Genomic DNA, 26,632 nt, shown 5'->3' with positions numbered 1-26,632 from the left:
ATACAAAAATATATCGTTCAACAACTTCAACATTCAGGCAAAGAATAATTTTTAGATAATGGCTACTGAAAGAAAAACTATTCTTAAAACTTGGTTTATTTCATGTAAATTTAGTTTATTTGTAATATGAGGTATCTGATATCCGAGCGAAAATCAGTGTAAATGAAATCAGCGTACCATCAGTGTAAATTTATACACTAAAGAGGAGTGTTCTAAATATTACATAAAAATATTGTGTAATATTTTTATTGCGCGAAGTCAAACGTTTTATTTACAAAAGTACATGATAAGTAATGTTTCACATTGGTCGTTAGGGAGCATGGATCAACGCATTGGCAGTACACAGTTAAGACAAAGTAAAAATAACAATAACAACCCCGTAAGGTAGGGGTAAAGGGACGAGACATCTCTTCTCCCCATCTCAAGAACGACAACTAAAAATTGAGTACTAAAATCTAATATTCATCAGTTTAAACATTCAGGCAAAGAATCATTTGAAGTATAATTATTAGAAGAAAAACTATTATTAAAAATTGAGTTATTGCGTCTAAATTTATTATATTTGCAGTATGAGGTATCTGGTATCTAAGAGGGAATCTAGATCTATCGAATTTATCAAAGATATTGATACTTTCTCTAAATCTACCCCCCCCCCCTACCATATTAAAAACTCAATCCTGGCTATGTTGTTCACGTAAATTTACCCAATACATACGTTCTTATCTACCTAGATCTTCCAAGGTAAAATCTAGATCTATCACATTTATTCAAGATATTTTTACCTTTTCTCGATCTGAAACCCCTCCTCACCCTCCCCTCCCAAATAAAAGAAATCCTGGCTATGCTGTTCAAATGCATTTGCCAGTACATACATACTTATCTTGATGCTTAATTTGAAACAAATCCAAAATTTTGATAACGCAAAAATTTGACTTCTGATTTCTTTTTTATCTTGAGTACAAATGCACTTCTTATCATTTGTCCAATTTGACCTTCATTGATGTAAAACATACAGTGAGGTTCATTTGTACTTTACTTACTATTGATAGGGATTGCAGATATATAAAACATGATTAACTCTTTAAGGATGTCATTGGAAAGGTATATTTTAATATTAGTTCTATGCTTGCAGATCCTACCCTGAGGGGGGACTGTTTAAAACCTTCCGATTAAAGCACAACCCCAGATGAGCCGCATGACATTTGTAGAGGAGAGGAGTGCTTTAAAGCACAGAAAAGTGCAATGTTACGCAATAATTCACGATTTTTGTAAGAGGGGGACAAATTTCCGGGAGAACTCCATACTATTGTTTCTCCTAGTTAGGTATGAGACATTCTTTGGGAGAGTGGTTATGGAAAGCTTCACAAGAAGAAAAGTTCTCCCATCTAATTTATTTTCCAGTTGCTATCTTCCTAAATTATACTTATTGGTGATGTTAATAAAAAATAATGTGGAAATCTGCGTTTGTATTATTTAGCTTGCTTTTAGAGGAGGGTCGGCCACTTTGCGTCACATGGTGTACACCACGGAGTGTCACGCGTGCCCCATAGCTCTACCACACTTGGCACAATTCTACCATGCACGGTACAGTTTCACCAAGCATAGCAGTGTCCATACAGTCATCACAGTCCCAACTTGCATTGCTTCGATAAGAGATCTGAATAAATGACAGAAAACTAAAAGTCGACACCTTCTTTCCTAGAAATCTTAGAAAACCCATTTAATTTCTCCTGTTTTGTGCTGGAGATAGGTATTCAGGTTTAATGAAACTTACATCATTAGAAAGCGTAAATTTTATTTTTGAGATTGAACGGGAGGAGAATTTTCTTTTAAAGTTCAGGAAAGGGCAGTCCCTAAAAATATTTTAGCATACTTTCTTGGAAAACATTAAAAACCAGCTCAAAAGAAGTATCATTGAATAATTTGACAGCTTTGGAAGTTTTGTGTTGTACTAATCGCCTTGATTGAAATCTTTACCGACAAAGGATGCATATTATTAATGTTATGTGCACATTAAATGACACAGTTTTGATCAACAGTTAGTAAGAGATTGCACATTTCTTTATTTTAAATCAGTCTCTCGTTAGCTTCTCGAACTGTTCACACATTTAAGATCCCCTATCAATACCATAATTGCTTTGGAATATCCCAATGGTGCTGAAATTTTTTTCTAATTGGCCCTTTGTCTTTGATACTGTCAGCCGATGCTGATACTCGGAAAATGATTTTGGTATTTAATCCTCTTAAAATACAGAGCAAATAAATAAAAACGCTTGCTAAGGAAAGCATTAAAGAGAAGAAGTAGAATACTGTATATCTTATCAATAATTGAAACAGGTCTTTTTACAGGGCGTCGCCTGATTCTGGTACTGTTGATGACCTTGTTCAAAGCTCTGATCAAAGTATTGGTCGGCCTACACCAAGCCCAGATCCTAGCTCACCTGAGAGAGACCCGTATGACTTACCATCAATGTCTGACTTCAGCCTTCTTCACCAAACTTTGACTCTAAACCGGAAAACCCCCAAATCTTCCCCTGTTGACATCAAGTCTTTCGCGAAAGTTAATGACTATATTCACAGAGTTGTCGACTCACGAAATAGTGTTATTCAATCACCTATAGAAAATAAGCCAAAAACCCCCACCGTAATTTTGGGCGAAACTGGAGGAGTTAAAACAATGATTTGGGCGTCCCATTGGAGCAATGAACCAGCACAGAAGCCAAAAACTAATGGCCAGGGAAGACAATATACAAGACAAATTCACAGTCCTTTAGATTTGACAAATGATACCTCACCATATAATAGTCCAATTCGAAGCCCTAAAGCAGAAGAGAATGGAGAAGGGAAGAAAATGCTTCAAATAGGATCGCAGACAATTAACAAGGAAACTTGGGCTGATCAGGTGAGTATATCAACACAGAAATTTAATCCTTTAAATTATATTAAATCACCTATTTTAATTTAGTTGAAGCTAATTACTTGAAAAAAAATGTATCTTAAATTTTTTTTACAATATCATATATATATATATATATATATATATATATATATATATATATATATATATATATATATATGTATATATATACATATATATATATATATATATATATATATATATATATATATATATATATATATATATATATATATATATATATATATATATATATATATATATATATATATATATATATGTTATATGTTATATATATATGTTATATATATATATATATATATATATATATATATATATATATATATATATATATATATATATATTATATATATATATATATATATATATATATATATATATATATATATATATATATATATATATATATATATATATATATATATATATATATATATATATATACATATATATATATATATATATATAACATATATATATATATATATATATATATATATATATATATATATATATATATATATATATATATATATATATATATATATATATATATATATATATATCTATATATATATATATATATATATATATATATATATATATATATATATATATATATATATATATATATATATATATATATATATATATATATATTATATATAACATATATATATATATATATATATATATATATATATATATATATATATATATATATATATATATATATATATATATATATATATATATATATATATATATATATATATATATATATATATATATATATATATATATATATATATATATAAAGTAAGCCAAAGAGCCTGCTGGTAAGAAGCTTGTTTAGCGCAGGGGTGCTTCATTCCTTCGGCAAATTGGTCCCTGAAAATAGGGATATTGCTTCGTGTGTTGCGCTCATCACCGGATAGTGATTTAAGCTCGAATCATTGAGGTGTTATTGAACGTTCCATAGCAATACCGCTTGGTTGTTTTTCGCTTGATAAGATTTTCTGTCAAATATATATATATATATATATATATATATATATATATATATATATATATATATATATATATATATATATATATATATATATATATATATATATATATATATATATATATATATATATATATATATATATATATATATATATATATATATATATATATATATATCATAAAGAAAGAAAAACGAGCAAAAATTGGGTTTTTTATAGGCAAAATTAATATACAGAAAAAACAAAGCTAATATTTCGAGAGTAAAAACGCCTCTCTTCTTCAGCGCGAAACGAAACGATGGATCAATAAAAGCCAAAAATTAAAAGAATTAAAACCAACTACCTAACAACCATAAAAGCGAGTTATTCGCCAATATCTACGATTTGCACAAAATCCAAAAAAATATGAACTACCATCGATGGATACTAGCGAACAACTGACAAAGTAAAGGACACAATTCATTCACTCGAAAAAACAAAACGAACCAGCAATTAAATAAGTTGGAGAACTATGTCATTTGATTTCGGATTTTAATTAATGCATTTCTTGCAGACACCCTTTGAGACCTAAGGGGTTGTTCACGTGTTTGATTAGATGACTGGGAAAGTGGTTCAAGGTTTATTTCAGGGATTACTAAAGTATCGGCTTCTCTTTTGAGAAAACCGAAATATGACTCGTTTATTTTTAAATCACCGGAATCTATGTTTAAAGCTAGACCTAAATGTTGGTATTTATAAATTTCAACAGCTTCTCTGTAGTGCTGGACAATACCTTTGTCATGCGAAATTAGACTAGCTCGATTAAACAAAAATAGTATGGTCTGGGTTTTCAAAAAATGTGCTCTGCAAGGGCAGAGTAAAAATTTTCTGTTTTTTTCCGCTTTTTAAGTGTATTATTAATTGAACTAGAGTGCTGATTTAATCTATCCGTTAGTCGCTGATTAGTTCTTCCGACATACCAAAGACCACACGAACAAGGAGTTCTGTAGACACCGGAGTTTTTACCTATTGGGATAGGGTCTTTACCTTGATAAATTTGGGACCTGATAGTTTTGCTGGGTCTATAATGAGCGTAAATTTTATTTTTTCTTAGATTTTTTGAAATGTGGTCTGAAATCCCTTTAACATAAGGGAGACCAAGATAAACTGAATTTTCACTTTGATTTGTGTTTTCTGTGGAACTATCTGATAATCTTTTAATACGTTTTGCTATTACAGAATTTATTAAACTAATTGGATAACCATTCCCAAATAAAATATCTCTAAGGTGGTTGAGCTCTAAATCCAAGAAACGTGTTGAACAAACTTTCAATGCTCTATCAACTAGATAGGTGACAACTCCTCTTTTCACAGCAGGAGAATGATTGGAGGAATAACTTAAGTAACGGTCATTATGTGTGGGTTTTCTATAGACACTAAACTCGAAATATAGAAACCCACACATAATGACCGTTACTTAAGTTATTCCTCCAATCATTCTCCTGCTGTGAAAAGAGGAGTTGTCACTTCTCTAGTTGATGAACACATGTGGTTGTGGAACAACTGTGAATGAAGTGGATACAGTGAAGGGTTTAAAGTCGTGACGTCATTCCAAATTAAGATCTCTGTTTTTCCAGTGACAATTTTTTTGATCTGTGCGTTTGTCCTGGTGCTTTTTTGTGCCTGGCCCATATAAGGGTCAAACGGCCTTCTTTCTCTTTGTTTGTTTCTGTGAAATAGACTAAACTTAATCTGGCCCACTAAAAGCTATGCTTCTTGGGTTAGATAACCGTTTCGTGTTTCTAATAGTGTTTTTAGCATGAATAACATGATTGATGATTGACATTGTTCCCAAATCTTTGTCACACCATTTATTTATGTCGAATATTGGTTTTAGGAATCACTTCTTACAAACATATCTAGTCAGAGAACGATGAGTTGGAACCAAACAGACATATCTTCATCACGATCATATGAATACAGCAACCTATCGCCTGTTTCTGAAGCCATTGGTGACTACATTCAAGGCGAAGGGCTTGATGTTCCTCTTGTTTGTATGATTTGTGAAGATAGGGCTACTGGTTTGCATTATGGCATCATTACTTGTGAAGGGTAAGCATTTAAGCAACATCATTATTTGCTTAGTATACCAACAACTGGGTGAGGGAAGGGTCAAGGTGAATCATCGATAGTATTAATTTTAATAAGATTTTGCTGCGTTCCATCGCAATAAAATATTCCGAAAATGCCACTTTTATGCTTTGGCTTAGAATTACTAGTTTTAAGTCAAGAAAAACCTACCCGTTAGAGATATACACTGATACCTACCTTATAACTTTTTTAGCTACGCGCGCACACTAATTCTTCAAATACATAATGAGGGCATTGAATGGGTTCTTTTTTTTACCCATACATAGGAGTGGCTAAGGTCATTCTATGTAAGATATGTTTACAAAATGAAAAAAAAAATGCATGAAATTAGGTTTGTTTGGTCTCAATAAAGCTTGTTTAAAATATTAGCCCCCTTGACCCCATTTAAACTTGGGGAAACTCATGGATTCTCACTCATTTCCCCAGAGGCCCTGTGCAGACACCTACGTCTAGGAGCGAGTGCAAAAGTCATTCCATAAGGTGTCTTTCTTAACCCCCCCCCCGTCCACGAGGACATAGGTTGTTGCATCAGCTCTTCCGATTGCTACATTATTCTTTGCAAGTGGTGAATGTTAGAGATTTATCACTCAACAAATATGACCTTTAATTTCAAATTAATTCCACCAATATATTATTCATAAGAAGTGCAATTGTCTTTTCTATTTAATTTCTTATCTTTGAACTAACCTTGGCATTGTAAGATTGGATAATTTGGTCTTATAAAATCCAAGATTTCTCAAGACTACTTACGAAAAGAATTATAAATGTTTTTGAAAAATTATAAATGTTTTTGATGTAATAATGGTAATAAACGTTTTAATGGTAACAAATTGCAACTTTTCTATCACCATTATTTTAAGTTTATTTTAGAGATCCAGGAGATCCAGAAATAGCAATGTGATATATCCTCGTCACCTTCTCTATCTCTGTATGCTAGTATTAAGGACCTATGGGGGGAGGAAGTGTATTTTAAGGCGGGACTTAGTAGGGAGGAATTAAAGTGGGTAATATCGGTAAGGAGAAATTTTGTAGCATTTGGAGACAGGAGAAGATATTTGGGGAAGATCAGGTTGATGGTTGGTTCCTATTTTTGTCCGATGTGTGTGGACGAACATTTGGATTTAATTCATTTTTTATGTTTATGTAAGAGTTAAGAGGTTTGAGAGAGGAAATTTTTCCAGGGTGGTTTAAAAGGGAGGAATGGGTGGGTAATATATTAAGAGATAGAAATTTTTGGGGATAAAGTATTCGGGAAGGAATATTAGGCTGGGAAGGGAGCATAGAGATCATTTTCTTTAGATTTATTTTTATTTTGGTTTAGTTTATAATAAGGGTGTTTTCATTTATTATTTTTGAAGTGTATTGTGCATTAACCATGGCCCATTAGGGATTTTAGTGTTATTAAATCATATCATAATGTCACAGAGTTTTGTAAAACTTATTATTTTCATTGCCTTTTGACCGCGCATTAATTAAATCAGCTCATTAATTGGACCCGCGCCTTGAAACTCTGGGGGACTGCGGTTCAGACCTACATCTTCTGTGGCCTTCTCCTTCGTGGTCTTGTGGTTCTTGAGATAATTATGGTCAAGAAACTCACATGTTCTTTTTTATTTGCGTTTTGTTGCTGGGTATGTGGAGTACCTTAACGCCTATTTTTTTGGAGGGGGGGGGGGATTCTCTCCAAAATTTTATTTTCTTCTTCATTCTAATAATTATACGAGGCTGAATCTTTAATCAAACTATCGCTAATATGATTTAATATACGTTTTCCGTCACCCTTTTATGCTAATTCTCTTAGGTATAACTTTAATTTCACGGATTTCTCTAAAGCTTTGAAACAATCCAACACAATCAAGGATTCTTTTTCCTTGATAAGGTGAGGTCGAAATGTTTGGGCTTTAACTAGTATATATATTACGGCGAATGTCTGCAAATTGGTTAATGTCGACATTCACCGATGAATGTCCGAAATAACTTTTTTTTCTCCTTGGATTTAGTCAGCGTTGCCAGTCCATTTTTTCAATTTAATGCAAGGTTTGATGATGGTTATATTAGATTATGCTTGGTTAGATGAGGTTAGGTTGGTTTAGGTTAGCTGAAGTTAGGTTTTTAACCCATTTCTGATATTTAGAACCAAATTTAACCTAACCTAATCTAACTTAACCTAATCTAAACTAACATAATCTAACCTAACCTAACTAACTTTTACCATCATAGGTTGCATAAGACTGAAAGAGCTGACTCGCAAAGCTAATTGATTCAAAGCAAAGAAGAAGGAATTTCGAACATTCACCGGTGAATGTCGACATTAACTAGATTACGGACATTCACCGTGACATATATATTTTTCACTGCCTTAATTAGCCTACAGGATTTATTATTACATATTTCAGTTTGATTTATCTGTAAATGGTGAGGCAGTTTGATATAATAAGTGATTTGACTTGAGTTTACATTTTAGTTGCAAAGGATTTTTCAAGAGGACAGTACAAAACAAAAGGATATACACGTGTGTCGCGGATGGAAAATGTGAAATTACAAAAGCACAGAGAAACAGATGTCAGTACTGTCGCTTTCAAAAGTGTTTGAAACAGGGGATGGTACTAGCTGGTAAGTCTATTGAAATAATTACGAAATATTTCTGTTAAAAAAAAAATAGTTTTGTTATTAATTACGGCCTGAATTTTTCAAAGTTCATTCAGTCGTTAAAGGACATAATTTCCATTTAGACCCATAAGAAATAGACGATAGTTCTTAGTAAATGTGAATTTTATGCCCTGTGCACTGGGCAATTATTGTGTACTGGGCAATTAATAAAATTGCCCGTATGAATTAGACGATAGTTCTTAGTAAATGTGAGTTTTATGCCCTGTGCACTGGGCAATTAATGTGTACTCAGCAATTAATCAAATTGCCCGTAGGAATTGGACGATAGTTCTTAGTAAATGTGAATTTTATGCCCTGGGCACTGGGCAATTAATATGTACTGGGCAATTAATCAAATTGCCCGTTGGAGTTAGACGATAGTTCTTAGTAAATGTGAATTTTATCCCCTGGGCACTGGGCAATTAATGTGTACTGGGCAATTAATCAAATTGCCCGTAGGAGTTAGACGATAGTTCTTAGTAAATGTGAGTTTTATGCCCTGTGTACTCTACAATTAATGTGTACTCAGCAATTAATCAAATTGCCCGTAGGAATTAGACGGTGATGTTCAATAAATGTGCACTCTTATCAAATTTAGGCTATAGGAGAAACTTGAAGGCAGTCGGACTGTATTCAGTAGGTTAACATTAATAGGTTGTTAACATTAATAACATTTTATAACAATGTTATTAAACAATGTTAATAACAATGTTATTAACATTAATAACAATGTTATTAACATTAATAACATTAATAACATAATTAACAATCATAGTTCATTAAACAATCATAGATGAAGGAATTGCTCTTTTTTGGATTGAATTGCCCTGAAAAGGCACAGGTATGCCGAACATAGGGTTTTGGGGCTCAACATTCACGATGAAAAGGAAAAAAATATTAACCAAAAACAAATAACCTTCGTTAAAAGGAAGAAGTGCTTGATGAAAGAGCGAGAGACCGAAATTAATGTTACGATTTTTTTAATTACACAAAATTTAGTATCGTACAAAATTAGAAATAATTACTATAATACCGAATTTTTTTTCAGTATTTTAAATACTGATTTTGTCTATTTTATCTATTCTTAAAATGTAATTTTCTTTTTTAAAATAATTAAATAAAAAAAATTGAAATTTTAAAGGCTCAGGCTCTCAGCATCCTTAGCAGAGTTTTAGTACCGAAACCTGTACAGGGTTTTGTAGTAAGAAAACCCGACCAAATTCACAGAACATTGTATATTTTGGTTTTGAAGCGTAATTTCTTCTCAGGTCTTATCCCCTCCCCCTCCCCTAGGAAAAAGTCGTCTGATAACTCTTCTAGAACTACATCATGAATATTTATTCCAGAAACGTTTTCTAGTGGGGGGGGGGGGGGGACATACGTCTATGTTAATCCCCACTGGCGTTTTCCCTGTAATCGATTCAGGTGGTTGTTATGCCTCCATGCAATCAGATGCGTGTCAAGGTAAAATATACGATTTTTAAACATGTATTCTTAGGATTAGCTAAACGGAAAGCAATTCTTCCGCGGTTGGGGTGGGAGGATGTCATAAAGAAAGACTTAAAGGAAATGGAAACTTCCTGGGAGGGCGTAAAGAAGGAAGCTTTGAATAGATTGGGATAGAGAGGCCGCGTGCGTATCTGTGTTGGCCTCAGGCGGCTTGGTGCTGCGGTGAGTTGTTAGTATTAGTAATAGTATCCTTAGGATTGAACCTACAAACTGCTTATGCTGAACATATTCGAATGGTATTGGAAGTGGTCATAAGGAAGCATTAAAAAAGTAGGAATTTCAGTTGAGGGAGTAGAAAGTGAATTGTTGAGCAGAGTAGGCTGAAGGAGGTGGGCTGGAAGGTCCACCTTTGTTTTGGCCCCCGGCGATTCTGCTATCATCAATTTTCAGTAGTAGCATAAGTAATTAAGGCCCCCTGCTGTTATAAGCCCACTCTCCGATTATGGTGTACTTTATTTTTCAGCTGTCAGAGAAGATCGAATGCCAGGTGGCCGGAATTCTGGCGCGGTATACAACCTCTATAAAGTAAAGTACAAAAAACACAAAAAATCCAAGGGCAGTGAAAATCAGTCCGTTTCACCTGAGGTACCATGTCGTCCTATCATTTCACCGGCAGCCATGTCTCAGCTCGCATCCGGCCAGATTCTCAAGACTGCCCTCACAAATCCATCTGAGGTAAGCTTCTCAAATAAAATAAAGGTCATTTTGACCTCTGACCTTGCTTGTATTAAAGTAAAAATCTTCTATTGATCTTGCCACTGTTCTCTTTGCATGAGAGAGAGGGGGGTTGAGGAATTAATTCTCCGAATGGTGTCTCTAATAAAATCTGTTGGGTTTTTTATACCACATAAATTTTATTTACAAATTTAGATTTTCTTTAAGGGTAAGAGGGGGAGGAAGGCTATTTGAGCAGTTGCAATAATGCAGTCAAAGATTTCCATCAGAGTTCAACAAGATTCCTTTAGCCTACGCTCTTTGTGGGACCTCTTTTCTACAACCAAGTCGTCCCTGAATAAGGTGCGAGGATGTCGTAAGGATCAATTTGAGGGAAATGTGAACCTCTTGGGAGGGTGTAAAGAGGGAAGCTTTAAATAGATAGTGATAGAGGAGGAACGTGCGTAGTTGTGTTGACCTCAGGGGGATTGATGCTGCACTGAGTTAGGAGTAGTGGTTGGCTCTTTCGGTGCTGCTTAATATTTTTAAGAGGCTGCATGTTATTCCTTTTCTGAATAACCGAAGCTTTTTTCTTTATTTCCTATAGTCTTTTCCTTTATATTTTAAAGGAAATATAAAGTCTTTTTCTTTTTATTTCCTTTATTTCCTATAAAGATTATAGTCTTTATATAGTTTTTTCCTTTATTGTCATATTCTTTAATTGTCATATTCTTTATATTCTTTATTCTTTATATTCTTCATATTCTTTATTGTCATAAACGATTTTCAGCCACTGAATAAAGCGAAAAGATAAAGAGGATTTTTTGGCAAAGACTTCCAGTCAGCAATCCTCAGTGCAAAAGAAAAACTGACCCAAAGAGTAAAGGGTAACTTATACAAGTGGGAACTGGCACTAGTGTTGACAAAAAAAAACTGTCAACGTCATCTAATATTTAGCGACACTTGGCATCTTTTCAAGCTTCGTAATTGTTTTGTGTCAGGAACTGAGATCAGATATTTATTACTACTCTAGTTTTAGCAATTACATTAATTAAATTCATTATTCTTACTGCTACACTGGAAAAATGACAAGTGCGTCAAACGCTAGATGGCTTTAATATTTTTTTTCGACACTAGCGCCAGTTCCTACTCTTGTAATACACCCTTGCTTTTTGAACTGACCTGTGAAGTAGCCTGAACAGTTTTGTTTCTAATCTATTTACTTGAAAATGTTAATTTTTTCTTTTGCACTAAGGATAGCTTAGCGGAAGTCTTTGGTGAAATATCCGCTTTATCCTTTCGTCTTATTCACTAGTTGAAAATCACCCTTGTTTGGTTTTGTTATTTTCTTAATTATTTTTCCTTATTCGTTTTTGTTGTCGCATATATCATAATTGTTCAGTAGTTTGTTGTTTTTAAGTTTAATTTATATTCATTTCCTTAGATATTGGCATTAAGGAAGAGGCTTGAGTCCAACGTTTCTTCAACAGTCGACAATTGTTTAAGCTACGGAACTGCTGAGCACATGATTCAAAACTTGATTCGCTGTGACGAGTTTGAAGACATCGCAACCCTTAAGGTACGAAAAATTAGCTACAGTTCTCCCTTTTAACTCGTTTTCTTCAACTCGACAATCTTTTTCAGATATGCATTTATAAGTTAGATCAATTTGATATGCATATGTTATGCAAAACCCAATCCGTTCTGCGCCCCTTTTTTCCTTGAATTAATAGATTCTCGAAATAAATTTCTACCTTTTAGTTTATTTTGTAAACGAGTTTTTAATTTATTATTTTAAGTAAGTACTTCTTGATTTCCGCCACCCTTTTTAGTGATAATTCTACTGAGAAGGTCCTGGGGGCTTCGAAATGTCTTGCAATTTGGAATATTAATCAGTATCTTCACATTTTATTTTTGAGGTCCAAATTAAGGTTTGTGGCTAATACTCTACCATGTTTTCAAAAAGCACAAATTTTTTTTTACTTCTTTGAAATATTTTCAAAGCTTTAACCTTTTGCTACATTGTGTCAAAATACTACTACTACTACTACTACTAATAATAACAACTCACCGCCGCACCAAGCTGCCTGAGCCCAACACAGCTATGCACGCTCCTCCTATATCCCAATCCATTCAAAGCCTCCCCTTTTGACACCCTCTCACGAAGTTCCCATTGTGTCAAAATAAGACAATGTTAAGCCTTTTAAAAGGCTTTAAAATATTTGAGTTTCTTAATTCTTTCATATTTGATTTTTTTGTGAAAAAGGTATGAGAGATAGCTTTTAAAAGAGAGAGCTTTTGGTTTTTTTTAAATTATTGGCTGAGAGCCAAAAAACGCAGCCGTCTTTTATCAGGCGCTCTGCTGCCTACCTCTGGCAGTTCTTGTAATGTTTATTTTATAGCAGTTTGCAAATAAACTAGTCTGTCAGTTGAAATCCTGTTTGGTAATTTCAAGGAGTTCCTAGGCAAAAGATCTCTCCCCTCCCCAAAGCTTTTGCTTGTGAGTTTACTAGCTGATTTGAAATACTTTTGCTGTTCCAACAGAAAAAAAGTTTCACTATTAAAATGCAAACTAACCATTTGATTCTACATCTGATGGTCTACAAAAAAACTTGCTCCAACCACGTGAAAGTAAAAGAAAGTTCTTCCAAGATTTTGTTTTTATTTTTATAGAAAAGCAAGAATATGTGACTTACTTGTAATCCTGATTCATTTTAACACCCAGTCGTCGAATTTATGAAATAGAGGTTTACATGCTATCATTAAATCTTCAATAATTTTGAATTAACGTTTACGAAATAAGAAAATAGTATTGAAATAATGAAACAAAATTGAAATGTCGAAATAGAGAGGTTAACTTTCAATTAGGTGTGATTCATTTTAACAGTGAGTTGTCGAATTTACGAAATAACAAAATCTACTCATTAACGTCAACTTGGCTGATTTCAAAATAATATTAACAAAATAGCATCAAAATAATGAGATAGCGTTGAATTGATGAAATAAAGAGCTCTACTTCCAAGTCGGTCGAATTTAGTTTAGAACTCACTCGTCAACTTCAAATTGTGAACAACGTTTACATTGAACATTGTTGACAACAACGTTTACAAAATGAATTTGGAACAAAGTTTAAAAAATAATTAAACAACTTCCGATATAACGAAATAATGATGTATTTTTAGAAGAAAGAAGTTCATTTTCAGTTCGGTGTGGTTATTTTAGCAATGAGTCGTTGAATTTGCAAAAACGAGATCCATTCCGGGTCAAATTGTCAATAATTTAAAAGTAATGTTAATGAAACAACACCGAAATAATGAAATACGTTGGATCGTTGAAAAAAAAGAATAACGTTGAATCGTTGAAAAAAGAGCTCCATCTTTAAGGTATCCTCTTGTGCTTAATACCAAGACATCACGTTTATTAATAGCGTCTATTTTCAGAACTTAAACGAGCTCTTAGATCACAGAGCTGATTTATCTTCCAAATTGTGTCAAGTTGGCGACTCTGTGGTATATAAACTAGTACAGTGGACCAAGAGACTGCCTTTCTATTCTGAATTACCTGTTGAAGTTCACACGAGGTTATTGACTCACAAATGGCATGAGCTACTGGTTCTTACTACATCCGCCTATAAGGCCATCACGGGACCTAGAAGCATGGCTAATGATTTTTCTGAAGCTAACCTTCTGGAACAAGTGAGTTTGAAATTTTACTATTCTTTCATTTTTAGCGGGTACTAAAAACTTTTAATTTTTTCTAATGCTATATATTTTTAATTAGCTGTTCAATGTAACATGGTAATTACGTCCATTCTGAAATTTTCACCATTTTTATACATCCGTATGAATTGGCAATTACTACGAGCTGAAAATTATAATCTGTATAAAAAAAGATTCTGAAATGCTTTATTCCTCTTATATAGCTTATTACTGTAATATAAATTAGTTTGTTAATACAAAATATAACATATTACTATAATATAAATTAATATGTTAATACAAAACTTATAAGCGTCTTTAACGTAAAAACTCATAGAAAAAATATATTTCAGAATTTTGTTATTATTTATTAGCTTTAGCAGTAATTTAGATATAAATAAAATATAAAAAAAAGTAAAAAAAGTAAGTATGACGGCACTAGACCCTCAAGGTCAAAACTGGCGGTGCTGATCTCCTTTTCGTGGCTCTTCAGCCAGGAAGTGCAATGGGGGGGGCCATCCATCCTGTTCTTTTGCACACCCTTCCTGCTTACCTTCCCCAGATTTCTCCAGGCACCCATTTAGAGCTGGGTCGACTCTGGCTGAGCTTACAGATTAACTGCACTGACCCCCGTCCCAAACCAAATAACTTCCTTCGCCAGGGATCAAACCCATGGCGCTTGGGCAAACGATTCCCAGCCCAGAGCGCCAACCACTTAGCCAGGAAGGCTTACAAATAAGATGGCTGTTAAATGTTTTCATAGCCTCAATTTTTTTTCGCATACAAATCTATTATTGTTATAAAAAAATAATGAATCACAAACCAAAAATCTGCAAAAATGAGGTTTTTAGTCAACCTATCTGATGTATTGTAACCATATTATTTCTTTTCTTTTTTCATACCCACTATTGATACTGAACCCGCTGCTAAAAAAAAAAAAAACTTTTTTATTTTCTTCATAATTACGATCAATAAGTGTTGCATACCTATGTAAGTAATTTAGTCAATAAAATTATTTCTCGTGCATGGAGAGGAATAACCTTTCTAAAGGATAACTTTTAAAACCTAATTGGTTTTCAAAGCTGTGTGAAATCTTAAGCCAATAAAATATCGGAAATCACCTGATTGGTTCTGCTATGTGAAATTTTTGGCCAATAAGAACGAAATCTGTGTTGTTTGACCCTAAGTTCAAATGTACCACGAGTAAAATGAACGTGCTTGTCCCAAAAGACACTAAAGATAACATATATGTAGGTTATATATAGGTCATGTATATAGCCTACTGACTAAATAGATCAATAAGTCCAATGTACTACACCTGTTGCTATAGATTTAATGTTTTAAATAAAACAATACGGACAAGACAAATGATCATATTACTTGTTAATTTAAAGTCTAATTAAAAGTTGCTATTTTGCTGATTTAAAGGTATGTTTTCTTTCAGCAAGTAAATATCAATCTTGGCCTTCTTCAGTCAAGCTTATCAGCAATGATGGCCAGGCCATTGAGTCTAGAGCAGCTAAAACACGATGTAGGAAATATGGTTGAGCGTTTGACTTATGTAACAATGCTAATGCAGCGTTGCCAAATTAGTATGGAGGAATACGTTTGCCTTAAAGTTATTGCCATGCTCTCACAACGTAAGTGTTATTTATGTTTTTTTTTTCTTCAAGTGAATTAAATTAGCGTGTTTCAAGTGGAGATAGATATAGGTCAGCACTGGCAGATCCAGGGGGTAGCGGGGGGATACCCTCCCAAGGTTTTTTCTGGCGCCCTCTTCCTGTTTTTTTTCTTTTTTTTAACTTTTTTAGAATAAATTTGTCAATTTGGTTAATTATTTACACCTTTGTCACATTCCCCCCCCCCCTCAAGATTTTGCTCTAGATACGCCCCTGTAGGTCAGCATAGGCTGGGATTTTGAGAGAAGGATGGAGGGTTATAGAACTAATATAGAGAATGGAATCAAAACCACGAACAGTTTTATTTTTCAGCCTTCATTTGTTTCATTTTTCGGCTAGGTAGGTTTATTTCGACTGTCTTTCAGCCGATAATTAATGAAAGAAATTTAATATACTAATTCACAAAAAAAGCAAGTGATTTTTTCACTGTGTGTTTCCAAAGGAAAGGTAAAATATATTGGCCACAGGCCAAATCACTATTCTGGTTTTCATAGAGCATTGTTTTCATTGGATCATGTGCTTATCGTTTGTCAGGGGGTACCAATTGGGGGAGGAGGTATATTGGAAAATTGCCCCCCCCCCCGAATTTGAAGAATATTTTTTTTGGTATTTTCGTTGAAAAATATCCCTAAATGTTGAAAAAATATGCTTTTTTGTATCTTCACAAAAAAGATTGAAAAAAACATCACTGCACTCTCCCCTCTGAATTTTGTTGAATTGGTGCACCTGTCGTTGGTTCAGTCGAAACTTATTGAAAACATGAGTGAGCACTAAGACACTTAGGGCTAGGGGGAGGGGCTATTTGCCCTCCAATCACTTTTGATTGCTAAAAAGGGCACTATAATTTCCGATCGAATGAGCTCCCTCCGAATTTTATACGACCCTCCCCCCGGCTAGTTTCCATTCCATCACTTTGACTCTTAAAACAGGAACGAGAACTTTCAATTTTTAATCATTTGAGCCCTCTCAGAAGTTTATACGGCCATTTCTTCCATAAGAACCATATTTGCCCCTGGGGCATAACTTATAACCCTTCCCCTGGGTTCACGGGGAGGGGGGGGGGTTGACCCCCCAGTTTTTGTTATCCGATCGTTGGAATATTTTGAACAAAATACTTGTCTCAAAATTGTTATCGGATGCATTTGAGGAAAAGAGAGCTGCGTTGCGTTTCTGCTTAAAATTTTTGGCGACCCACTACAAAGTTGCAAGTTGATTGTATATTTCTAATTGCATGATACGACTTTGCCCAAAGCTCTATGTAAACACACAGAGTACTTTGACAGTCTTCGAATACTTTGACAATTTTCCATGATATAGTTACTATAATATACTTCAAAATACTTATAAGATAGCTCAATTTGGTTTTGAAAGATCACGGTCTGACCGAAAATTCAATGGGCAAATAATAACTGGGAACTCAACTTTCCCAAGTTCAATTCGAGTAGATTCCTATTTATGTTCATAGAGTAGATAAGGTTCAGATTGAAAATTTACAAATTTAACTAATATTGAAAGTGGGACTGATAAACGTTGAAAAAGGAAAATCGTTGCTTATATTTCGAGATAATCTTATTTTGAAAAGACTTATCATGCCAAACCAACTTGATCTAAGATTATCAGCTTTTATGTGAAAGTTTAAGATTTCAATCTAGCATTTTATCACCTTTTGATTCTACGAGAAAAAAACCAACAAAGAGAAAAATCTAAATAAAAAAAAAACAACACACGAGACTGCGGCCAGCGGAGAGAAAAGAAAAGACAACGCGGATATTTCGCCTGTATCACAAACAAGGCGTCTTCAGCACGAAAGACAGAAGAAGAACAAGATAAAAAAATCAAGTTAAAACTAAAAAACCAATAAAACCACCACCAAAACAAAAATATACAATTGGTGCAAACTGATCCACGTAGGGAAAAGATGCTAATATAGTTACTTTAGTGAGAACACCAGAGTAACTGAGGAAAAATAAAAAAATGGAAATTACTTTAACTATTCAGGTGGAAAAAAATCTTTTTATTTGCTATTATTGCATCAGTTTATATTGATCTGTCAGTTAAAATAGTCCCCTTGTAATAATTTATTATCTTATCTCCCTCAGTGACTTTCGACTAACTCTTTAGAAGATTATCATAAATTGGGTCAATATTTAAACTACCTGTGTCCCTATTTATTGAAAGGTTAGCAAAGATATGTTTTTTTTATTTCTATGGCTTCTCTCGCCCATTGTGTATACCCCTTATCATTTGAAATAGCTAAGACCTCATTAAATTTTACAAAGTGATCTGGTTGAAACCAAATATGTTCTGCTAAAGCTGAAACGAAAGTTTCTGGAGGCTTGCTTAGTAGGGTTTTTTCTATTGAATTTCGGTGTTCAATAAACCTTTCAAAAAATTGTTGGTGAGTCCTACCAATATAGAACTTCCCACAAGAACACGGAATTCTTTACACTACACGTACTAAATTTCTCATGGTTAAATCTTTTCCAGAACTAAGGAAACCACCAATTGGCCTCAACGACTGGAAATAGATTTCAATACCAAAATTACGCAAAATCTGTGAAAGTTTCTCACATAAACCCGGTACCTATGGCAATGAAATGAAACTTTTTGATACATCTAAATCTAAAGACTGAGAAACCCCAAAAACCCTACTATAATGTTTAACACGTCCATTTTCAATTATTTTGTCAGTGAACTTAATTGGGTAATTATTACAAAACAAAATATCCCTCAAGTATAACAATTCCAAATCCAGAAATTCCTGGGGACAAATTCTAAAGACTCTATCCACTAGTGAAATTACAGCCCCCCGTTTCACCGATATAGGGTGGCAAGAATGAAAATTCAAATACCTATCATTGTGCGTTGGTTTTCTGTAAATCGAGAAAAGTAAATGGAGATCCCTTTTAACTAATAAAATATCCAGAAAAGGTAATTTATTATTTTCCTCAAACTCAACTGTAAATTTAATATTGTTATCAAAACTATTTAAATGCTTACAAAATAGGTCTAAGGAGTCCAATCCATGTTTCCAAACGCAAACCACATCATCCATGAACCAACCCCAAAAACAAGGGGAGATTCTAAAACTGTGTATAGCGGAGGTTTCAATAGCATCTATGAAAAGATTTGCCAATAAAGGAGAGAGAGAAGCCCCCCATAGGTAACCCAAAAATTTGTCTATAAAACTCCCCTCTAAAACCAAAATAAAAAGAAAATTCATTTACTAGAATAATTAGTCTCATAATGACTTCAATATCCAAAGTGGCTAAAGTCACATCTTGTATTAAACCAAAGTGTTTTTCTAATTTACTTTTTGAAATGTCCTCGCACCTTTTTAAATCACAATTTGAATACATGGAAACAACATCGAAACTACAAATAATTGAGCTTTCCTCCAACGTGAAATTTCTCAATTTATTTGTCAGATCAGTCGATTTTTTTAAATATGATCTTTGTGTTCCCAAAAGTGGACGCAATGCCAACGACAACCAGTTTTCTAATTTCGAAACAGGTGACGGAAAAGTTGACACAATGGGGCGGAGGGGGGCTCCAGTCTTATGAATCTTAGGCAGACCATATATCTTGGGTGCCGAACAACCCCTAGGATAATATTTGTTATAAAATTGTGGGGTAATGTGAAAATTATTTTTCAATGACTCCAATTCCTTTCTTGTTGATTTTACATGTTTATCTGTAGGATTAAAATCAAGTTTTTTGAATCTAATAGTGTCAGAAATAATGAATTTCATTTGATTATTATAGTCTTCAGTGTTCATAATTACAATCGTGTTTCCCTTATCGGCTCTGTTGATAGTAAGGAATTTATCCTTTTTCAAATCTTAAAGTATTTTAATGTCATTTTTTTGTGAGCTGTTTTTATCAATTATGCTCATATTTAATGTAAGTACTTTGCTTAGGGTTTTGGCTCTAATTTTTTGAGGAGTTTCAACTTTATATATAGAAACCATAATTCCCGACTCCACCTTAGAAACTATTTTTGAATAGTATATTGGTGTTGTGAAACAGAACTTAGGACCCTTCGACAAAACTGCCTCCTGTTGAATATTAAGAAGTTTAGAAGACAAATTCTTAATTGCTGGACCCAGACAATGACGAGAATAAAAAACATCTGAATCTTGGAACTTCGCAAACAAAAGTTTATTAAACTTGTCAACCAGACGAACCTTAGACAAATGAAAATCATGGTGAAAAGATTTAATGGCAATTTCCTAATTCGCATAAAAATGTCAGATGGAAGGCTATTCCTTAAAAGGGTTTCAAGTAGTGAATAGAACCTTTAGAATTCGTTCCCAGGAATTTCTGGATTCAAAATTATTATGCCTGAGGGATACTATATTGTGTAACAATTACCCTATTAAATTCACGGATAAAAAATTTAAAATATATGTGATAAACATGATAGTAAGGTTGCTGGGGTTTCTCAGTCTTTAGATTTAGATGTATCAAAAAGTTTCATTTCGTTACCATATGTACCTGGTTTGGGTGAGAAACTTTCACGGGTTTTGCGTAAATTTGGTATTGATACATGTTTCCAATCGTTGAGGCCAATGGGTAGTTTCTTTAGTTCTGGTAAGGATTTAACCTAGAGAAACTTAGTAAGTGGGGTGGACAAAATTCTGTGTTCTTGTGGGAAGTTCTATATTGATAGGACTCACCAACAATTTGTTGAAAGGTTTATTGAACACCGAAATTCAACAGAAAAAACCCTACTAAGCAAGCCTCCAGAAACTTTTGTTTCAGCTTTAGCAGAACATATTTGGTTTCAACCAAATCACTTTGTAAAATTTGACGAGGCCTTAGCTATTTCAAATGATAAGGGGTATACACAATGGGCGAGAGAAGCCATAGAAATAAAAAAACTTATCTTTGCTTGCCTTTCAATAAATAGGGACACAGGTAGTTTAAATATTGACCGAATTTATGATAATCTTCTAAAGAGTGAATTAACAGTTAATAAGGGAATTAAGATTATAAATAATCACCAGGGGACTGTTTTAGCTGCTAGACCAAAACGAATTGCTTCAATAATAGCCAATAAAAAGATTATTTCGCAACAGAATAGTTAAAGTAGTTTCTATTTTTTTATTTTTTCTCAGTTACTCTGGTGTTCTCACTGAAGTAACTCCATATTAGCATCTTTTCCCTACGTAGATCAGTTTGCGCCGATTGTATATTTTTTTGTTTTGGTGGTGGTTTTATTGGTTTCTTAGTTTCAACTTGTTTTTTTTTATCTTGTTTTTCTTCTGTCTCTCGTGCTGAAGACGCCTTGTTTGGATGCTGGCAAAATATATATGTTGTTTTGGACTTACCTTTTCTTTTAGCTTCACTGACGACAGTCTCGTTTGTTGTTTTTTTTTTTCATTGAGATTTTTCTCTTTGTTGGTTTTTGTCATGGCTGGCCAGTTCGGCTTAAGATATTTCATTCTACGAGACGTTAGATGGCAGTAGAAGTTCTTCAAATAGGAAACATTCAACCTCAAGTTTTACAGAAAATGATTTTTTTTATAGAAAATCTAAAAGCTCTGATATTAATTTTAAGTTTTTTTTTCTTTTTTTTTTGTAATCAAAGCTCATTCTGTTTTGATGAGCAGTCTCAGGACTTGATAAGAATATCAACTTCCTCTGTTCAATAGCTTACATAAAAATGCCTAATCGATTCTGAGAATTGTCTGAAATACGTAGAATAAATTGAATAAATCATCTCTTAAAGATAAATAACATACACAGAGGAAAAGATAGAGTGATTGAAAAATACTTTAACATTTCTAGAAATAATTTGTTTTTCACAAAATAAGATAAAAACTAAATTAGTAGATCATTTTTGTTAGCTATGATCAAGAAGATGGGGGGATATAAGTGAAATTCTATTAAAGGTCTATGGGTGCAGCAACCAAAAACCAAAGCTTTTTAAGGGAAAATCCTTAAAAACATTACCTTTAAGGTAATGTTTAATTTTTAATTAAATCTACATTACCTTTAAGGTAATGTATTAATCTACATTACCTACATTAATTTAGATAATTAAGCTGAAATTCAAAAGGATTATATTACCATCATACAGTGCATATTCTGCAGATTTAAAAAAATTATCATTTCTATATAAATATGTAGCCGTCTAATTGTTAATTAGCAGAAAGTAAATATTGTTAAAGGACCGCCCACCAGCACTCATGGAACTGCTGACATCTAAAAAAACACCATTAAATGTATGTTTTATGTTAAATATCCGAAATCTATTTTATGTCGACATTCACCGGTGAATATTCGAAGTTCCTTATTCTCTGTTTCGATTAAATTAACTTAGCGAGTCAGCTTTTTCAGTCTTATGCAACCTATGATGGTAAAAGTTAGTTAGGTTAGATTTGGTTCTAAATATCAGAAATGGTTTAAAAACGTAATTTAAACTAACCTAAACCAACCTAACCTCATGTAACCAAACCTAATCTAACCTAACCTCCCATCATCAAACCTTGCATTAAATCAAAAAATTGACTGGCAACGATGACTAAATCCAAGGAGAAAAAAAAGTATTTCGGACATTCACCGATGAATGTTGACATTAACCGGACATTTACCGTAACATATGTATACCGCCATATAATTACTGATTGTCCTGATTTCATCAGTGGACCACCAACTGGAACCCTCTAAAGCTGCTTAAAATTTAACATTTTACTAGCAAAGGAAATTTAGCATTCTGGTAATAGGGAACACGTTGATAAGATAGTGCCAGGGACAATGAAACATCGTAGTAGTAGATCTATTATCCTGTCATTCTTGTTAAGTATTATTGGCAGCTTCATCTATTATAACCTACTGTTCTTTTTCAGCAAAGAATAATCCAGTAATTCCGTCAGTGGAGGCAATACTATCAAAATATAAAGAGTGTCTTCGGATATTTGCGGAGCGGAATCACCCTGATCAACCCAACCGATACTCACAACTGCTAATGCAGCTATTCGAGGTAAGTTAGTTTATTTATTTCTGTTACATTATTTAAAAAAAGCAACATTATATATGTAAATATATTGATAAGTTATTAAATCTGAAATATATATAATGATATTTGTAATATTTGTTATTATATTTATTCAAATTTATTCCAACTAGCCGAAGCCACTTTGCACGTCTTTTAGCTTTTTGTCGCTTTCGTGCAGTTACTTGGGCTTTCGGCCCTTGCCGATTGCCAAAAATATTCCCCCTCCCTCGACCGCATTTTATTTTTCTAGTCATTTTTTTTAAACTTTGGTATCTCCTAGGTAGATGCTGACTTCTAATAAAATTTCAACTCGATCAGGGACAATATGAACAAAACCTGAAGATTTCTTCCCCCTTGCCTAGTTTGTATCATCTACTTTTTCCCCAATAGACCTCTAATTAGAAGTCCTATATGTTTGATTAAAAGAAGCTAACTTCATGAAATTAAAAATATTTTAAAAAATTTTTTCATAAAAATTAATATGCGAAAAAAAAATTCTTAAAAGAAAGAGAATTGCCTCGTCCTTCAAAAAAAAAAAAAAAATTCCCAATTTCCCAATGAAGGTAGATGTATGCAGTAAGAATCTTTAAGGTAGAATGGGCATAAGAATTCGAGGGGTAAAATCAATAAAATTGTCAAGCTTCAGCTAACTTGGGCATCCTCCCTTTCTTTGAAGATCCAAATAAAAAAATGGTAAAACATTTAGTATAAACTGTTCTTGCAAAAACGCATTGTTACTTGATGCAAAAAAAAAAAAAAATATAAAAACTATTTATTAAGAATATACCCCCCCCCCCCCCAATTGGTGCCACTGATAAGACTAGCACTTATTAAACATTGTCACATAATTAGACAAAAATGAATTTGAGAAGCGTTTTGTGCGTACGGTAGACAATCATAATCTGTCTTTGGTTTTGACGATGTGTTTACTTATTCGTCATAATTAGTGGTAATATGTTCATACATTTATCACTGATGAGAAGAAATTAGCCAGATTTGCAGATCAGAATAAATCAACGCTCGTGAATAGGTGGTAGTTAGAAGGTGGATAATGCCGATTCATAACTTTGACAGTTCTTTTCTGTAATACCTCAAGTCAGTCTCTTAAATAACCTGTGTGATTAACTTGAGGGTCCCCTATAGGACAAGTGTATTATAAAATTAATGTAAAAATAAATAAGTAAAAAATTAGTCAAATTTGACGACGCCTTTTAGAGGTTACAATTCAAACATTAACATTCTGTTGATTGCCAAAAACACATTCAAAGCAAGAACTATACCTGCTTAAGCTTTTATGTTTTTAGCTTACTTTTGCTGATTTTCACGTAAGTTTCTTTTTTTTTATATATAATACTATTAAAACTCCATAACTTTTATTGTTGTCTTCTTTATTAAAAATTAAATTCTCCTTATTTTTAAGATGAATACAGCTGTTTAATAATCCGCTTAATCAATTCAAAAAATATTTAGAAAGTATATAAAAGTGTAGATGTAGCTTTCAAAGGAGAGCTACGTCTTCTAATGCTATTTGGTGCCATACATTTTCTGAAAGAACTGTGGATGTAACATAAAAAATGCCAATTCATATCCTGTACAAGTGTCGCAGAGAATTACCCTGTTTATTTGCTATTATAATTTTTTTTTTATGAATAATATTTTCTTTTCTAGGTTCAGTCTGCTGCTTCGCTGCTTTTGGAGAGTAAAATGTTTTATGTTCCATTTCTTCTTAATATATCTGTAAGGCGGATATGAACAGGATATGATATTGTGTGATAAACAAATCCCACCAAGAACGATTTTAGTAAAGAATAAAGCTTTTTCAAGTGTGATATTGAATAAGAAACGTATTGCCATCAAGCTAGACAGGGTGAAAAATTGGCAGAACTTCTCACTCAGATCTATTTTCTTAAGATTACCTTTAGTAAAGAGAGACTTATTACCATCTGCTAATAAAGACGGATCTGAGAACCTTGGCAACGAAGTTGTCTTGAGGTGCAGTAGGCACTTTCCTGTTCTTTGTCTGAGACAATTTCTTGTGTCCTTTTGCCTGAGACAAGGAGAAATTTGCAAAAGTACCCACTTAGAAAGATTTGGTGCAGATAACCTTCAATGAAGAAAGGTCTTACCATCTGTTCATTAAAAATTGGACGAGTTTTGAAAAACTGATCAATGAAGTTATGCTGCGTCTAGATACAGGATTAATGCAAGAGAAGAAACGCTGTCAAGTGATTAGCTTAATGATCACATATGTTGAAAGTCAATCTGAAGTCGAAATGACAGTCAAGTAAAAGAAAGACTGCAAAAACTTTATGCCAACACACATTATAACCTTCCCATAATTTGTAAATCTGACCCATGAAGTTATGCTGCATTCAGACACAGGGAAAATTGGTAAAAGTAAAATATCTGTCACGCTTTTTGAATTTTTTACTACTTTCACAAATTGTTTCTGATTGAAAAACGCATTAGCTTTCCTGTATGCCTGAATGAACCCTAAAATGATAAGAATAGTTATGCACTGCCATCTGTTTAAAGTCAAATTGAATATTTTTTTTTTAATTGTAGCTGCGAAAGTCTGTCTGTGATTTCCTTTTTTTCCTTTTTTTCTCAGCTGATGGAAGTGTTTAACGAAAATCTTATTTGTGCATGTTAATTCTCCTGAAACTTCGTAAAGATGTTAGAAATTGTCAAATTATTTTGAAATTACAGCTTAATTTCTAGTTTTTTCTAGAAGTCATTTCTAGCATTTTAAGCTTTTTGCTGCTAAAATCCGTACGATTTTCATCTTCTTTTTTTCTTCAGCTAATGAAGATTTTTAACTGAATTGTATTTGTGCATATTTTCTCGAGAGTTTTCGTAAAGAAGTTATGAAATCGTCAAATTATTTTTTAAATTATAGCTTAAATTCTAGTTATTTTGTTATTTTTGGAGTTTTAGATTATACAATCGTAAAGAGGTAAAATGGGTTAGGTTAAATTTTTATACAGATTATATTTTCGGAAAAGCTCGTAGGAATTGCCAAGTTATATGTATTTATTGAATGTATTTATAAAAATGGTATATAAACGGTTGTTAGATATATATTTGTCATGAGTTTAAAACAATTACTCGAAATTTATCTGTTTTTTAATCTAAGGTACCTTTTCAGTGCAATGTCACTACATGAATTTTTTGGCCAATAAAATTTTGAAAAAAACTTGTATTTGTTGCGCATCATAGAATCATATTTATAAATAATTCTACGAAGATAGACGCAAAACTGGTAGATTAGCGTCGTAAAATCACTCTGTAGTTTTTATATTTGTTTACTTTTTTTATAATTTTTCTTATATTTTGTTTTGTTTCTTTTTTTTATTAATAAT

General features: G+C 32.9%; 1 protein-coding gene across 7 annotated transcripts in view; it reads left to right on the top strand.

Annotated features, from left to right (window-relative positions):
• The window catches only part of Hr4 (nuclear hormone receptor 4), a 62,256-nt gene extending 35,624 nt beyond the window's left edge, over positions 1-26,632 (top strand). For 5 of the 7 annotated variants that reach the window (XM_089103983.1, XM_089103988.1, XM_089103989.1 and 2 more), the window contains exons 4-12: positions 2,338-2,902; positions 5,825-6,039; positions 8,543-8,691; positions 10,700-10,911; positions 12,335-12,469; positions 14,331-14,585; positions 16,033-16,228; positions 23,122-23,255; positions 24,939-26,632. In XM_089103983.1, the coding sequence (XP_088960109.1) occupies positions 2,338-2,902; positions 5,825-6,039; positions 8,543-8,691; positions 10,700-10,911; positions 12,335-12,469; positions 14,331-14,585; positions 16,033-16,228; positions 23,122-23,255; positions 24,939-25,022 (1,945 nt within the window). In that variant the 3' untranslated portion in view covers positions 25,023-26,632. Of the gene's footprint in view, positions 1-1,047; positions 1,102-2,337; positions 2,903-5,824; positions 6,040-8,542; positions 8,692-10,699; positions 10,912-12,334; positions 12,470-14,330; positions 14,586-16,032; positions 16,229-23,121; positions 23,256-24,938 lie in introns of those variants that run through there. The other 2 variants (XM_089103990.1, XM_089103984.1) reach the window with 2 other exon arrangements.

Source organism: Artemia sp. Qi Xiang Cuo, chromosome 18 (assembly GCF_049724085.1).
Source record: "Artemia sp. Qi Xiang Cuo chromosome 18, ASM4972408v1, whole genome shotgun sequence".
In the NCBI taxonomy this organism is placed as follows: domain Eukaryota; kingdom Metazoa; phylum Arthropoda; class Branchiopoda; order Anostraca; family Artemiidae; genus Artemia; species Artemia sp. Qi Xiang Cuo.
This window is presented reverse-complemented; position numbering and strand designations above follow the sequence as displayed.